Genomic DNA, 16,114 nt, shown 5'->3' with positions numbered 1-16,114 from the left:
CTTTGGGATTCATGTTTGACATATCTTGCATGTGGCAAATGTGCGGCATCACTGTGTGTTACGTTGCCTCACAGCTGCTCCTTCCTCCCCCCGAGCCTATTTACTTGTGCGCGCTGCGCGGTTGCATCATTTGCACTACTACGGCACACCATTGTCATGCCTGTCTGCGCATGTCCACAAGCCTGACAATGACACTGTGATGTTGGCCATTGAAGGTGGGCGGCCACGTGAATGTAGTCCTATGGTAAGGCTAGGGCAGGCACGGATGTAGAGTCCATGCCCGGCTGAACTTGCACTGCGAGTAGGGCTAGACATTTGGCTCATGCTGTGGCATTACAGATACACACAACACTTGGCATTTATGAGCCAAGACCCCGAGTGGTCTTGCTGCGCTCCATTTCTCAGTTTGTGCGAGCCCGCCCTCAGGGTGCATGTTACATTGCAGCATTGTTGATTTCGGGCCGGGTGGCACAGACACTACAACAGAGACACACGCATTAGTTACTTCCTTGTCCAGGCCAGAACTGAACCACACCCAGAGTCCCGGGCAAATTCTTCACACCCTTACGCTGGACTGGCGTACGCCGTCCAAGCCCACTCCGCTTGCATTTACAGGGGGAGACGACAAAGCTACATGTCCAAGGTCTTAGCCACTGCCTGAGGTGACATGGTTGCGTCCGCTGTCTACAGCACAATGTAATGCGGTAGGGCCCGGGGACATCATGCATACATAATGACCACATGGACACACTCGATAGTGGAACTGGCTACGAGTACGTGCGCCCGGCCCCTTTTTATTACCAGGGTCACATGTCCAGTGACGCCTGTGCTGGATTGGTGTGGGGTGAGTGTAAGCCAGCCCTCAGGGAGTGATTGGTGCTGGCAACAACTAGAACAGTGATCTTCGGATCACACACACAGATTCAATCATAAAGGGTCCATGACTTGCAGTGCACTGAGGTAGGGGCACCAGATCTGGAATCACACACAAAAGATTCAATCATAAATGGTCCATGACTTGTGGTGCACTGAGTTCGTGGCACCGGATGCACTGCGGCCAGCAAGGGCCTACCGCCACGTGGCGTTGACTTGAGCTGCACAGAGTTAGTGGCACCTGATGAGCTTAGCGTGTGTGCAGCCAGCGATGATGGTGTGTACTTGCAGGTCAGGATTGGATTTCAATTTATTTCATTAGTATTTATTCAGATTATAAAAATCATAAAAGACATTACAATCAATTAAAAGTTATAGCAAATTAAAAATACAAAGAAAAAGGGACCTCAAATCAGATTGAAACTGACATTAGTGTAGAAGAACCACAATAGGATCTGCATGAGTTTGTATATTAAAACATCAAATAACATGCTCTAATAGACTATAAAATCCTTAATTAAAAGTAGAGTAAAATATAGCACAAAATGTATCGCCCTAACAATAGTTAGGGCGATACATACAAACGGAGCAATATTATGATGCCAAAACACCTATGGCAGTAGTTATGACAACCAACTACCCCGGTTTGTGATGAAATCACTAGACCCTACATCAAGCCACAGCTAGATGCCCCGGTCGACCTTCCACACATTCCTTAAGTGTGTATCAGAGTAGGGTTGAAGCAAATTAGGGTTCCCTCAGTTTGTTAGCCCGAATGGCCCATGCCCAACTCAGGAATTTTGCCATAGCAGCAACAATAGATTCCTGAGTACATGTCTGCAGGATCCTTAAGGCCTCCAAAGCAGATCTTTTACCCAGGTTGGTACAAGTGGCTTTGAGACATTTCATCGTAGGTGATCTATAGGCCGAACAAACAAATAAAATGTGGGAGATTGAATCAGTCTGTGCTAAACACAAAGGGCACAATTCTGATGTGGGCGGATACCATCTGCTGGTAAAAGCTTTAATCGGGAGGGAACCCACGCTAAACTGATGGTATAACTTTCTGTCAAGTGGTTTTAAGATAGAGTCCCAATATGGTTCGAACCTAAGCTCATGTTTCAACATCAGGAAATTCCTGGACAATGTGGACCTTGTAAAAGAGGCGAAATACTTCATCTTCACCATGTCGAGGTAAACTGCCTTAAATTCTTTTTTTGACAGAAATGGGTTGACTTCTGGGTTCTCCCACAAAATGCTCACCCCCATTTCAGTCAGAGTGTTTTTTATATACTGAAGCCATTTGATCTTACCTAGGCACCCTACCCCCCTGAAGTCTAAGAGTGCTTTAGCATACAGGGAGAGCTCAGGGGTAACCCAAAGCCTTCTCCAAAAAGCTACCGGCCTGAAACGAGCCAAATCCTTGATGCAAAAGCAACCCAGGCCCAAAAATAAGGGCAGCAGTGGAGTAGATTGCAGCAAACCCGTTAGTGCTTTTATAAATTTATTTTGGCCAATGGCCAGAGGGGTAATATCCTCATGACCCCAAAGTTCAGCCCCTAAAGGATTGCGCTAGCAACTTTAGAGTTGTATATCTTGAGGGCGGGGGCGATTGGCTTGGTGAAGGAAAGCCTATGCTCTTTTATAAGAGCCCCGGCCAACTGGGCATGTTTTAGGACCAGCATGTCAATCTGTGGCTTCCAGTTTAGTTTTCTATTGAGGGTTATCCCCAGGTAAGTGAACACTTCTGTCTGTTCTAAATGAACATTATTCATGTTCACTTTACCTTAATAGCTTTGCACTTATGGAGAACCATAAACGTTGTCTTGTCCACATTGACCACCAACTCATGGTCGCGACAAAACTCCTCAAACCGAGACCGGGCGACCTGTAGCCCTGCTTGGGTCTTAGATAAAATTAGGGTATCGTCTGCGAACATGAGTAGGGGGATCTTCAAGCCCGCCAAGGTTGGAGCATCAGTGGGGCATGCGGAATAGTACTGTACGACCCTGTCAATGAACAAAGAAAACAGGGTGGGAGCAAGGACACATCCTTGGCGCACACCCTTTAGAATGGAATTCTATCCTTTACTTCACTGTGTGTGCCCCAATGAACCTGTGCGTAGTTGGAGTCATATAGTTTGACTAACATTGCTAATAACTCCAGTGGCATCCCCACATCCATAAAAACTCTCCACATTTTATTACGGGGGACCAAAGCCCTGCTGATCGCAGTGTAGGCTGGTGGCAGCGATCAGCAAGGGTCCACAGAGTTGACTTGAGCGTTGACTTGAGCTGCACAGAGTTAGTGGCACCTGAAGCGCTCAGCGGGTGTGCAGCCAGCGGTGATGCGTCTTCCGGGCGGGCTGCACTGGAAGCAATGTCTGTTGCCTACTGGGCTTTGCCATAAATAAATCAAGACTCGATTTGAATTGGGCGACCTGCTGACCGCAGTGTAGGCCTAAGGCAGTAGTCAGGACATGCATAACTCCGCGGTGCTGTGCCGCTGGGTGTGCTGGGGGCCAGTGTTGCGGAGGCCAGCGATCGGCTGAGGAGGCTGGCGGTCACGGTTGCGAACTTGTGGCAGATTGCGGGGCGCCGCCCTGTCAAACGCATTGGCCATCCTGGAAGTGAACCACGCCCAGAGCCCTGGCCTATTTATTCACACTCCTACGCTGGACTGGGGTACGCCGGACCAGCCCACTCCGCTCACAGGGGGGACGACAAAGCTACATGACCGAGGTCTTCCCCACTGCCTGAGGTAACATGGTTGCGTCCACTGTCCACAACACTACAAACACCAGCAGTATATGTCTACATGGGCATGTCTGTGCTCTGCATACTGAAGTCTGTCCAGCACATCACCACCACACTTGGCATTGTGAACTTTCTTATTAATGGTTGACATGCCTACTTCACACATACTTGGTTCCCACCTCTCCCCACATTCTGCAATTGTGTGTCTGAGGGGCCATGCCATTTTCGTAAGGTCAGCTGTCTTGTTCTGCACTGCCTGGGTGGTAGTCGGGGGGGGAGGGTGTCCGGGGGGGGGAGACCCTGGGGGTAGTGGGTGGTGTGGCTCTCTTGGGTCTCCGAGCTGCATGATCAGTAGCTCCAAGAGAAGTGTTGGTCTTCAGATGTGGCTCTGGGCTGGGCTCCCGTTCATACTGCAGGTTGTCGTCCTGCTTAACACCAGTAAAAGGCAGGTGTTGAATCCCTGCTGCTAACGCGCCTTATCGCCTGTTTTTGGATCGCTTCACCGATCTGGCTGGTCATTGAGAATATCGCAAAGTGGTGCTTTTGTGTGTTTTTGCACAGGAACGCCTACTCTGTATATCATTAGCGTTAGTTGTTGCTCTAATCCGTGGCGATGTTGTTTGCGGCAGCTATCGCTGGGAAACTGGCAATATCGGCAGTTTGCACCAGCTTGAGAATAGGGCACTAAAGTGCCGATAAATCTGTGATAAGTCCTTGAGAATATGCCCCTAAACCTTTTAGATATACCAACATTTGTGTTGTTTCCTCCATCCACAAACATCTCCTTTATGTGCAAAAATGATCCCAGATTAGCACATACTCACACTCCACTGTGATGAACAGAGAAGAGTTCACCACGCCGTGTTGATTCTTTGCCACACACAGGTACTGTCCATCGTTTTCTGGTGTCACATGTGGGAGACTCAGCATCAGACTGTTTGGACTTAACATATCAGATTCAATGAGACTTTTGTTTTCTACTTTCATCCATGTCAGGGAGGCAAGAGGCGAGCTCTCCACTGAACACGTCATGGTGATCGATCTGGCTTCCAGTATCTTTTCAGTTGAATTATTTTCTCTTTCACTCAGCTGACCTGCAAAAAAATCACATTTTCAATTGCCATAATTGTTTATATAAATAAAGTTATTTGAACAATCCGATATCTGCAATCCATGTAATTCATTCAAATTAGATGCCAGTTTTTCTCACAAAAGCAGTAAAGCGAAAAGCAAGAACGGCTACATATCCCATTCTTTTTTGTTCATTAAACTTTTCACTACGCTGTTTGAACATGTAATGCAAAATGATGTTTATACCCCAAAAAGTATTTCTTCTTTAATTTTCATCAGAAATAAACCTACAATTGTCAATCGTTTTTTATATTCCCCAATTCATGCCAGCAAGTTACCAAAACTGTACCGAATTATGGGGCATATTAGCAAGACTGAGCGAAAATTATCGCTAAGCACGCTTAGCGCTGTATTTTGTATCGCCTTATTATCAACGTTTATCTCTAAGACGATAATAAACCAGCATAGCGGCGAGTCTCCAGCAATAAAGCAGGAATTGCAGCGATGAATTCCCATCACTAAGGAAAAGATCGCTAATAGGCAGGTGAAGATTCAACCGTAGAATCCACCTCCCATAGAAAACAATGGATAAGTCAGGATTTTAGCAGGTGTTAAAATCCAGCGATAATCGCGGTTAGCGCAAGTTTTTTTATCGCTTCGCGGGCATCGCTAATAGGGAGAAGTTGTGTTAGCGACTTCTTCCTATTACTTTTAGTGAGGAACGCCTACTTTGCTTGTCATTAGCGATAAATATCACTGACATGCAAAGCGGTAAAAAAACGCCCGCTATCGCCATTAAGCTGTCGCTAACAGCTGTTAGCAACAGCTTGCTAATAGGGCGATAAAAATATCGCCGCTTTATCGGCAAAAAGTGCCGCTAAAGCAGCGATACTGCCCTTGCTAATATGCCCCTATGTTCTTTTGGGACTGCTTCGAATGATCATTTTCCATTTAGGTTCCTGGTAACATACACATCTTTAATTCATTACAAAATGAGGGTATTGTGTGACCACAAACACAATGATTTTAGCTGATAGTACCTCACAAGTTGGCCAAGCAAAATTCATACCTAGTCTATTAATGTTTAAGTAGAACTAAAAAAAAAGATAATAATTAGGCATTTAACCACTGACTGGGCAGTGGCACAGCACGATTAACCACAGTCGTACAACAAGCAAACCAATGACCCACCCCTCGTCCAGGACCTGGTTGTAAAGGCAGCCATCACTTACCTGCAGTAGTCGCTTGTGCTCCACAGTGCCACTGGGCTATGGCTAAAACCTACCTGGTTTGTAATAAGCAACGTGTACATCTGGGAGCACAACATAAAAAAATAATAAATAACTAGACCAAACTCCTTAAACTCACAAAAACATGATTTTCAAAATTCTTTAAAGCTTACTTTCCAAGTGACAACTGTTGAGTGAATCTGCAAAGCAAATTGCAACAGCATACAGCATAATGGTGGTTGCTCATATGGCACACAGCACAAACTGAATACTCAATAACTTTATTTCTACTCATGGATTCCTCTTTCTAGGAGTGCTGCATTTTGCAGCACTCATAGAAAAAGGAACATGCCTCAATGGATTGTTTCTGTGCAGAAAGGTCCCCATTTCTGCAATCCTGCCGACAACACAGGCACCCATCCACCATGGTACAAGAGTGCCTGAATTACCGGTACAAATACTGGGGTAAAGGACAGGAATGCACCGTATTGGATAAATACAGTGCATTCCTGCCCTTTCACTTTGACGTAGGGGAGCGCCCTAAACCAACTACCCATAAATAAGGCCCGCAAGTGCAAATATCCAAGCGTTAATGATGCGAACAGGATAGTTTTATAGGTTTAGTAAATGCAACCAGTACTGGGGATTAAACATCTATTAGGAAGTTAAATGGGACTTACGATATCTACCAATAAATGGCTGTTGTCAAACATGTACAATATATTTATCAATATGATTGCAATTTTCAGTTAATTATTTGGATCTGACCTATTATGATTTGAAAGAATTAACCAACGAGAATTAGATTTATGATGTTAAAGTCTGGTTTAGTACAATTCAAAACAGCCCGATTGCCGTCTTGCCTATTTAATCCAAAATGGTTTACACCCACAAATTGCCAAATCCCTGTAAGAACTCATAAACGGACCCCGGGTTTCATATCTTCTGCTTTTGCCTCAGTTGTGACGGGGAGAGGAGAGCCTGCATCAAAGTGGCATTAGTTTTGGTGAAAAACCCTAGCTTCTATATTGGTAGATATGGTGTTGCGTCAAGAACCATGTGCAGTTGCATGGGAATGTACCACACACAGAATACTCCTTTGATGTAGACTTGTGGAAAGCAGTACAAGTGCTACTTTGGCTTGCTTTGAGGTACCTTTCCAATACAAAACAAGCTTTGTGCAGGAAAGTAAATAAAATAAAATATTTTGTGCTACTTTGAGTCACTTATTTGATGCAAATCCAGTGCAAAATGTTTATAAATATAAGCTTCAGACATTGATTACCTTCAAAGCGGGCACTTGTAGTTTGACTGAGACATGCACAAGTCACGAACGTATAACATATGTTGAAATATGTCATAGTTATTGTCCAGTGGTGAAGTCTTGCCATGCTCCATTCCTCTATGCCACCAGTCTACTGTAGAACAATCTGCTTTCCAGAAATGAACGAAAGATTCCACAAACACAGTCACTCCCTAACACATACAAACACACACATACACATATAAAAACTGTATATATGCTAGTTAATACCTTGTGTCATGGTGTCCCCCGTGGTTATTTTTAGGTTCCTCGGCGGATCTGTAGCAACAAAATCAGAAACTTTTCTTAAAATGTTTAGCTGTTTATTTGTTAGTTGATTCTTGCTGACCACATTGAGCTACATTTAAATATATTGTAAGCACTCTGAATCTCAAGTAAACCCGGACACAGAATTTTAGGGGCTATTATTATTATCAATTTGCATAAACTGTAATAATTACGACTAATCTCTATTAACTTAATTCACCACTAGAAATGATTCAGTTTCCTTAGAGCACAAGGCTAAGTCATTAAACACTACATTCACACCAATAATTAATAACACCTGGATTACCCACTAAATTTGGAGTAGCATGCTTGTTAGAAACGGGGGTCTCTAGTTGGCAGTGGCTTAAACCCTGTCCAAGTAGGGACCCTTCCTTCTAGTCAGGGTAAAGGGTTACACACCCAAGATAACCCCTGCTCACCCCCTTGGTAGCTTGGCACAAACAGTCATGCCTATCTCAGAGGCAATGTGCAAAACATTTTTACATACAACATACAGTAACACAGTGAAAACATTACAAATGGACACAACACCAGTTTAGAAAAATAAGCAATCTTTATCTAAACGAAAGAAAAACAAAAACAAAATGATAAAAATCCAACATACACAACTCCAGATACCAAACAAAGGTTTAAGCAATTGTGTCTATAGACCTCTATGGAAGCAGTGATTTTAGCACAAAGAGCGAAAAGAAGCGTTGTGTCGAAATCCAAAGATGGTTCCTTACTGCAGGGTGATGCATTGGAAACTTGCCGCCCAGGTGAGATGCGTGTAAATCCGTATGCAGTGGAGATGATGCAGTGGCGGCAAAACAGGTGATGCATCAATTCTTCCAGCCAAGGACCGGTGATGTGTCGATTCCTTAAGCTGCGTCAAAGTCAGAGCGGGGTTTCATACATCAAAGACACGGCGCTCTGGACTCAGGCTGTAGCAGTTCTTCTTGCAGTGAAAAGGCACTGCGTCAATTTTTCACTGCAGCGATGCGTTGGTTTTCAACCACATGTCAAGCTTGCAGTGGGAAAAACAGTTCTGGAAAGGCGATGCGTGGATTTTGAGTCTTTGAAGCACCCAAGCCACCTCCAAGGGCCCAGAAATGGAATTGAAACCACTTGGCAGATTAGAACTCCAGCAGATGAGTTAGGGGAGTGGCAGTAGAATGGCCCTGAGACTTCTTAACAGGAGGAAAGCACACACAAACCTAGGAGAATCTTCTCAAGCATACCAAACTAAAGTCTAGTCCTTGTCCTCTCCAAGACAGAAGCAGCAACTGCAGCCCAACCTAGCAAAGCAACACAGCAAAGGGGCAGCACTCCTCCTGACTTCTCTCCAGCTCTTCCTCTTGGCAGAGACTCTTCTTGATCCAGAAGTGTCCTAAAAATATGGGGTTACAGGTCCAAACCCTTTTGGAATTTGAAGTAGGCATACAAAAAAATCTTTTTTTTTTGTTACAAGATCTTGCCTTGCCTGGCCTTTGCTCCAGACACACTACAGGAGTGCGGAGACAGCATTGTGAGAGGACAAGCACAGCCATTATAATAAAGTTACAGTGACTCCTTGATACAACTGGGCTAGATTTAAAGCATCACTTCAGAATTATTATGCATGTGCACCAGTATCTGAAGGTTCGTTTCCAACTGGAGGCATGCCCCTTCTCGACCATATAACCACTCCAGTTTGCATGATAAAGTTCTGATAAAATGTTTTCCTCTTCAGCCGTCTTACTACTTGACTCTACATTTTACTTTAGGTCTATATCCCCTGATTACAAATGGGTAGTATGAAACGTATGATGTGATGTCAGGTGAAAAGTGAAGATTAATTTTCTTTTTTGATCCACGGCTGAGGAGAAATGCATCCTTCACATGCCGGAATGAATGTAACCTGTGTTATTACCAAGTCCAGGGGATAGAACTACAGCTGACGTGAGTAAAATAGTTAAGGGGGGGGGGGGGTCATCCTTTCTCCCCCACTAGGTCCTGACGAAAGCCACTGACCCAGCAAGGGCACATGCAGGTTGAAACATGCTGACCACTTATTCAACCTATTGATAGTGATGGATACATTGTCTGTCCCATTTTTCACATCCACCGTTTTAAGTCTTACCCTTATAATTTTTTAGAATGAATTGCACTTTATGATAAAGAGGCAATTTTAATGACCTATTTTTCACAAATCAGATCCCAACCAGTTTCTGAGGATCACCTCCAGGTGGAGGCCAACAAAAGACCCGATGATGATGCTATCAACCAAGATTACGCCAATGGCAATAAACATACCAAAGGCCGAAAACGGCTGTTGAGGGTCTTCTACATATTTTTTGGCCAGATCCCTCGAGGCCTCTAAGCTCCACTCCTTTTTGATTAAGTACTAATAATAAATGATTCAACTAAGGAACTGGTTACATAAATCATTGATAATTATTTGATAAACCAAATAACTTTCTGGCATCCAGCAGTGCACTTAAGGGATGCACACAATGGGGGTACGCTTTTTCCATTTATTTCAGGCACGCTTCAGATCAGAAAGTGTTACCTTATTGCACGCTACTACGTCTTGATAAACATATTCACCTTTGATTACAATCGGTGACATTTACAGAGTGCATGGCCAACTTCAACACAAGTTGTAAAGGCTTCCATGAACCAGATAGAACTGGTTCCATTTGATGGCGATGGCAACCGAGAAGCTGTGCCACAAATAACATTTATTTTAACTTATGGGAACTTTTAAGAGATGTTGGTAAGTTGATCTTAGAAATCCAAAAGTGTAACAGCATTTAAAATGAGTTGGTCTGTAAATTATACAAAGCCATGTAAACTAAGCATATGGACAAAATTTACTGCTGAATGGCCAGCCAGTGCAGGGAACAGGCTACACACGGTTCTGTTTAGACTGACTGAAAAACATTCTGGCTGCAACATTCTAACCCAACTGTAGACAAAATAGAGAGTGAGCAGGCATAAAGCTCTCGATGTAGGGCAATACAGAAGTCAACAGAGGAATAGATAACTGCATTTATGATCAATATCTTGTCTGGGAAAGAGAAAAAATAAAATATCCTTTAATATGTGAACCATGAGGAGACCGGGACTAACTACCACCCTAATTCTTCTGCTTGTGTCTAATTGGTCTCAAATTTGACAACAAGATTCTTCACTCAAGAGATTACTCTAGTAGGCATTCTGACCTTAGCAGGTGAACTCATGGAGAATGAGAAAGCATTAACTGGCTACCACGCTAATTTATACTGTAATACCATGAATCTTCACACACAAGATTCCATTTATAGGCATACCCCGCTCTGCAGGCAACCATGTGAAGAATGAAAAAAAGGAATTGACTAATGCGCATATATTTCTGATGTAAGTGCTGATTTCCCATTAAATGTGGCATTATGATTCTTCACAAATAGAGTGATCAAGGAGGCACACTTCCAGGCCAAAAGGGATTGCCAGAAATGTAGAAACCATGAGGTAAGCCAAGATACTAGGTTTATCAATCTCCTTTGGGTTGGATACAATGTATCTATTTTTCAAGAGACTGCAGATAATGTACATTACGTGTCTGCACTGTGGTTCAAGTCATTCGAAATTTGGAGAACAACATGTGCGTTTTCAGTGTGTTTGGTTATGAGGCTATCCTCCAGCATGCCCTTTCGAGTATCAGTTATTCTATGTCCAGTGTGGCATTCAGTACTGGCTTATCATTATGCTAAATGACATGGTCACTTGAGGAAGTGTCCATGAACCTCAAAGGGTGGTCCCATCACACACCTAGCTTTACTGAGATCAATCAACATCAGTCTAGAAGAAATATGACCATCCTTCTCTGAAAAAGATTTATGTTAATTTCAAGATGCACGCATTTCCCACAAGACTTGTAGTACAAGCCTGTAGAGCTCACAGGGCATCAACAAGCCAAGAAATTGTTAAACTGGAATTTAAGCTGTGGGAAAAAATATCTTTTACACACTAATACAAGCAAACAAAACACAACCACAAACCAGCTTCTGCATTTCAGAAAGAATCAGAATATACATCCTTTCAATCTAGCTCTTCATCCGAGATTAATAAATTGTTGTTAGCTACTCTTGGCCTCCAGCAAAGCCTAATTCCAGTAAAAGACATTCCCACTCCATGAAATGAAAATTTGGAACCTGCTCCTCCTCACTTGGCAAAGCCCCATTGCTTGCTAAGTTTTCTGTATACATCCCAATACATTTAAGACCTGAAAGCAAGCTAAGGGCACAGTCCTTATGTAGTTCATGCACCATAATAAGACGGTCAAGAGGAAGTGCTAACTTCATCAACAAATTCGTCTTAACATTACCAAGTCAAACCAGAGACTAAAGCTCAAGTAATTCATTTTGCATTCAAAGTCATTCATGGTTTTTTAGCTTGGAAAGGGGAACACTGCAAAATTAGGTACCCCAGGTGATTATAAATGATTTACATGCAAATAATAAATAAGACATTAGAACATTAGAAAATTGTTTTCTCATATGCTTACCATTACCAACAATGCAATATGAGGGATTTACGGAATTATGCTTATAAAGCCTATCATCTATAGAATTCACCGCACAGGTATGCAACTCTCATTGCTAAGCAAGCATTGAAAATGCAATAAGTCTCGCCTTTGATTAAGTTAGCCATCTGCTTTGTTAATGGTATTGTATAGCAAAGCAAATGGCTTTAACTTAATGAAAGGCGAGACCTATTGCATTTTTAATGCTTGTTCCTATTGGTCACGGTTACAGTGTCCAGGTCCTGAATGCAGATTCTACACGATATATACGGGACACACAACTTAGTTTTCAAATATAAGTCAGGAACGTGAGACGCAAACAACTAGGTCGAAAAGAGGAGCAATGAATAAAAAAGTTTAAGCGCATCAACTTGGGGAGGCTAAGTTGCACGCTGATGATCTAAAGCTGTGGCATGAAGGTCCCAAATTGAGGCAAGTCCTATGCTGTTGACGTGTGAGAATTAGAGGGGGTTCCACTGTCATGAAGAAGGTCTGGAGATGAGGTCTCCAAAGAAGTAAAGGGCGGCGCCATACATTTAAAAAAAAAAACACTGTGCCAGCCTGCCTCAAGCGCTCCTCCCGAGCAGCCCTGCCTGCCGATCAAATAATCTCCCCGTGCCTGAATTTGCCCTTGTGTAACATAACCGGAGCTCATGTAAAGCGGGCCAATACCTTCAGGTAGAGTTCGCGCTATAGAAAGCTGCATTAAAATAACACTGTGCCAGCCTGCCTCAAGCGCTTCTCCCGAGCAGCCCTCCCTGCCGATCACATAATCTCCCCGTGCCTGAATGTGCCCTTGTGTAACGTAACCGGAGCTCATGTAAAGCGCTCCAATGCCTTCAGGTAGAGTTCGCGCTATAGAAATCTGCATTAAAAAAACACCGTGCCAGCCTGCCTCAAGCACTCCTCCTGTGCAGCCCTGCCTGCCGATCACATAATCTTCCCGTGCCTGAATGTGCCCTTGTGTAACGTAACCGGAGCTCATGTAAAGTGCTCCAATACCTTCAGGTAGAGTTTGCGCTATAGAAATCTGCATAAAAAAAATAAAACACCGTGCCAGCCTGCCTCAAGCGCTCCTCCCGAGCAGCCCTGGCTGCCGATCACATAATCTCTCTGTGCATGAATGTGCCCTTGTGTAAGATAACCGGAGCTCATGTAAAGCGCTGCAATACCTTCAGGTAGATTTTGCGCTATAGAAATCTGCATTAAAAAAAAAACACCGTGCCAGCCTGCCTTAAGCGCTTCTCCCGAGGAGCCGTGCCTGCCGATCACATAATCTCCCCGATCACATAATCTCCCCGTACCTGAATGTGCCCTTGTGTAACGTGACCGGAGCTCATGTAAAGCGCTCCAATACCTTCAGGTAGAGTTTGCGCTATAGAAATCTGCATAAAAAACAAGAGCTCGCCATCTGTTTTCACTCAGCCCGTGTTTATGGGGCTGAGTGAAAACATATGGTTCCCACAAAGATAAGAAATACCTTCACGACAGAAGGAAAGCAGACGAGCCTGTCCGGGGGGTCGGCCAAAGGGAGGCAACCCAGAAAGCTAATTTCCAATGGCAGGCCACCGTTTAGCATAAACGGTGACGCCAGCCAATGGAAATGAGGGGCGGGCTTCAAGCCCTTTTTTAAAACTCATTAGCAATAAACCTCGCCGAGCGAGCTGCGCATGTGCACAGCAACACTAGGCGAGACCTAAAAACTGCAAGAAAAAAGTCTTCTGGATTTGGGCACGGAGATAACAGTGAGAAACCTTAGGCTTATTAATCATACTGAGCTATGGTTGCATCCATGACTAGACTTGGATACATCCTTCTCTACCACATGGGTCTCAATAGAATGTTATACGAATTGGGATGAAACGTTTCTAACCTTATGATGCTGGTGCTAACACAACTATACTTTTGGATGTCCTCCAAGTACCTATGGAGAGTTTGTTTACTTATGCCTTCAGATTGTATGGGCTATACCAGCATTTTCCAATAGAAACCAGGATGTTCACTTCACATCCCATCACACCCATGCTTTCTCTAAAATATAAATACTCTTCTTCAACTCCATTCCTGATGTTTCCAGATGCCCTAACGGTTCTCTACTGAACCTTCTTGAGAAAGAGGGCTTCTTCACCACCTAGGAGTGGTATAGTTTGTTTTTACCCTCATCATTTTGCTATAGCAGGAGACAATCAGCCTATCATAGAAATGTCTTTTACAAAGAGATTATTTTTCTGGAGTAGGTCCTGATGATCATGTTGGCACATTTCGATGTGTGTTGGCATCCATGGAACGTTACAACAATATTTTACAGGCACCTTGCCTTATGTTTCTCAGGCCAGTTATTAAGGACAATTATTTCCAGTAAATGCCTCTCCTCTCTGACCTAAATGAACAAGAATTATTCTTTTTGAGAGCCATGACCGCCACAGAAGCCTTCTTCCATTGGCAAGTGATGCATGTCTACTGCCATATGATGATTTGTGGTCCAGCCTCCCGGGCTGATAAACACATCTAATGAGACTGAGCGTGCTCCACAGTCTATTATTTGAAATGGGGTTTTTGTTGAAACTTCCTATGTTTTCGTCAATGTCTTTGTATCTCATTTTTGGAAGATGCAATGATACATTTCTGATATTTTGACCTGCACAAGGGTTACCCCCTAAAGGAAATAATGAGATCATTTATATCCCACTAAAAATGTTGTCTCAAACACATTCAATCAGTGACACTTATATAAAGCGCGCTACATACCCGTAGGGTCTCAAGGCGCTGGGGGGGGGGGAGCCGCTACTGCTCGAACAGCCAGGTCTTCAGCTTCTTCCTGAAGGAGAGGTGGTCTTGGGTCAGGCGCAGGTCGGTCGGGAGGGAGTTCCAGGTCTTGGCGGCCAGGTAGGAGAAGGACCTTCCTCCTGTAGTCGCTCTTCGGATGCGGGGGACGGCGGCGAGGGTGTGGTTGGCTGATCGGAGGTGGCGTTTGGGAGCGTAGAAGTTGACTCGGCTGTTGAGGTAGCTCGGGCCTTGGTCGTGTAGGGCTTTGTGTGCGTGGGTGAGGAGGCGGAAGGTGATTCTTTTGTTGACGGGGAGCCAGTGAAGGTCTCTCAGATGTCCGGAGATGTGGCTGGTTCGTGGGATGTCGAGGATGAGTCTGGCTGAGGCGTTCTGGATCCGCTGGAGTCTCTTCTGGAGCTTGGCGGTGGTACCGGCGTAGAGGGCGTTGCCGTAGTCCAGTCGGCTGGTGACGAGGGCCTGGGTGACGGTCTTCCTGGTCTCGGTGGGGATCCACCAGAAGATCTTCCGTAGCATGCGTAGGATGTTGAAGCATGCCGAGGAGACGTTGTTGACTTGCCTGGTCATGGAGAGGGAGGAGTCCAGGATGAAGCCCAGGTTGCGTGCATGGTCTGTCGGTTTGGGTGCGGTGCCCAGGGCGGGAGGCCACCAGGAGTCGTCCCAGGCGGAGGGAGAGGAGCCCAGGATGAGGACCTCCGTCTTGTCCGAGTTCAGTTTCAGGCGGCTGGTCGTCATCCACTCGGCTACCTCTTTCATCCCTTCGTGCAGATTGGCTCTGGCGGCGGCGGGGTCGTTGGTCAGGGAGAGGATCAGCTGGGTGTCGTCGGCGTAGGAGATTATGCTGAGGTTGTGTTTGCGTACGATGGCCGCGAGGGGGCTCATGTAGACGTTGAAGAGGGTGGGGCTCAGAGATGATCCTTGGGGGACATTTACTCTTTGTGCATCCACCTCATACCAAACTTTGCATAATGAATGTTCAAACAATTGGTAACTAATGCTTTCTTGCGTCTCTCTACCCTTACTCGTATCTTAACGTGATAAGCTCTTCCTAAAATCACTGAATCCTTGGGTTGTGGAATAAGAAATCAATTTTGATAAATTTGGATCAGTGTCCCATAGGCAAGGATGGAAGCTGTACTCCATACACACACTCTGGAGCTGAAGGTCATCTTCTTGGTACAAAGGGTGTTCCTGACCTTCCCGATTGGTGAGAATATTCACAATCAAATTCTCAAAAAGACACCAGTGCACTAAAATAGGGTGATACATACAGTATCTTCACCAG

At 44.5% G+C, this 16,114-nt stretch overlaps 1 protein-coding gene across 5 annotated transcripts in view; it reads right to left on the bottom strand.

Annotated features, from left to right (window-relative positions):
- LOC146809012 (sialic acid-binding Ig-like lectin 13) overlaps positions 1-16,114 on the bottom strand; it is a 580,696-nt gene that overhangs the window by 108,160 nt on the left and 456,422 nt on the right. For 4 of the 5 annotated variants that reach the window (XM_085615801.1, XM_085615802.1, XM_085615800.1 and 1 more), the window contains 2 exons: positions 7,464-7,511; positions 4,454-4,723 (listed from right to left, as the gene is read on the bottom strand). In XM_085615801.1, the coding sequence (XP_085471927.1) occupies positions 4,454-4,723; positions 7,464-7,511 (318 nt within the window). The remainder of the gene's footprint in view (positions 1-4,453; positions 4,724-7,463; positions 7,512-16,114) is intronic. The other variant, XM_085615803.1, reaches the window with a different exon arrangement.

Source organism: Triturus cristatus, chromosome 7, assembly GCF_964204655.1.
Source record: "Triturus cristatus chromosome 7, aTriCri1.1, whole genome shotgun sequence".
NCBI lineage: Eukaryota > Metazoa > Chordata > Amphibia > Caudata > Salamandridae > Triturus > Triturus cristatus.
This window is presented reverse-complemented; position numbering and strand designations above follow the sequence as displayed.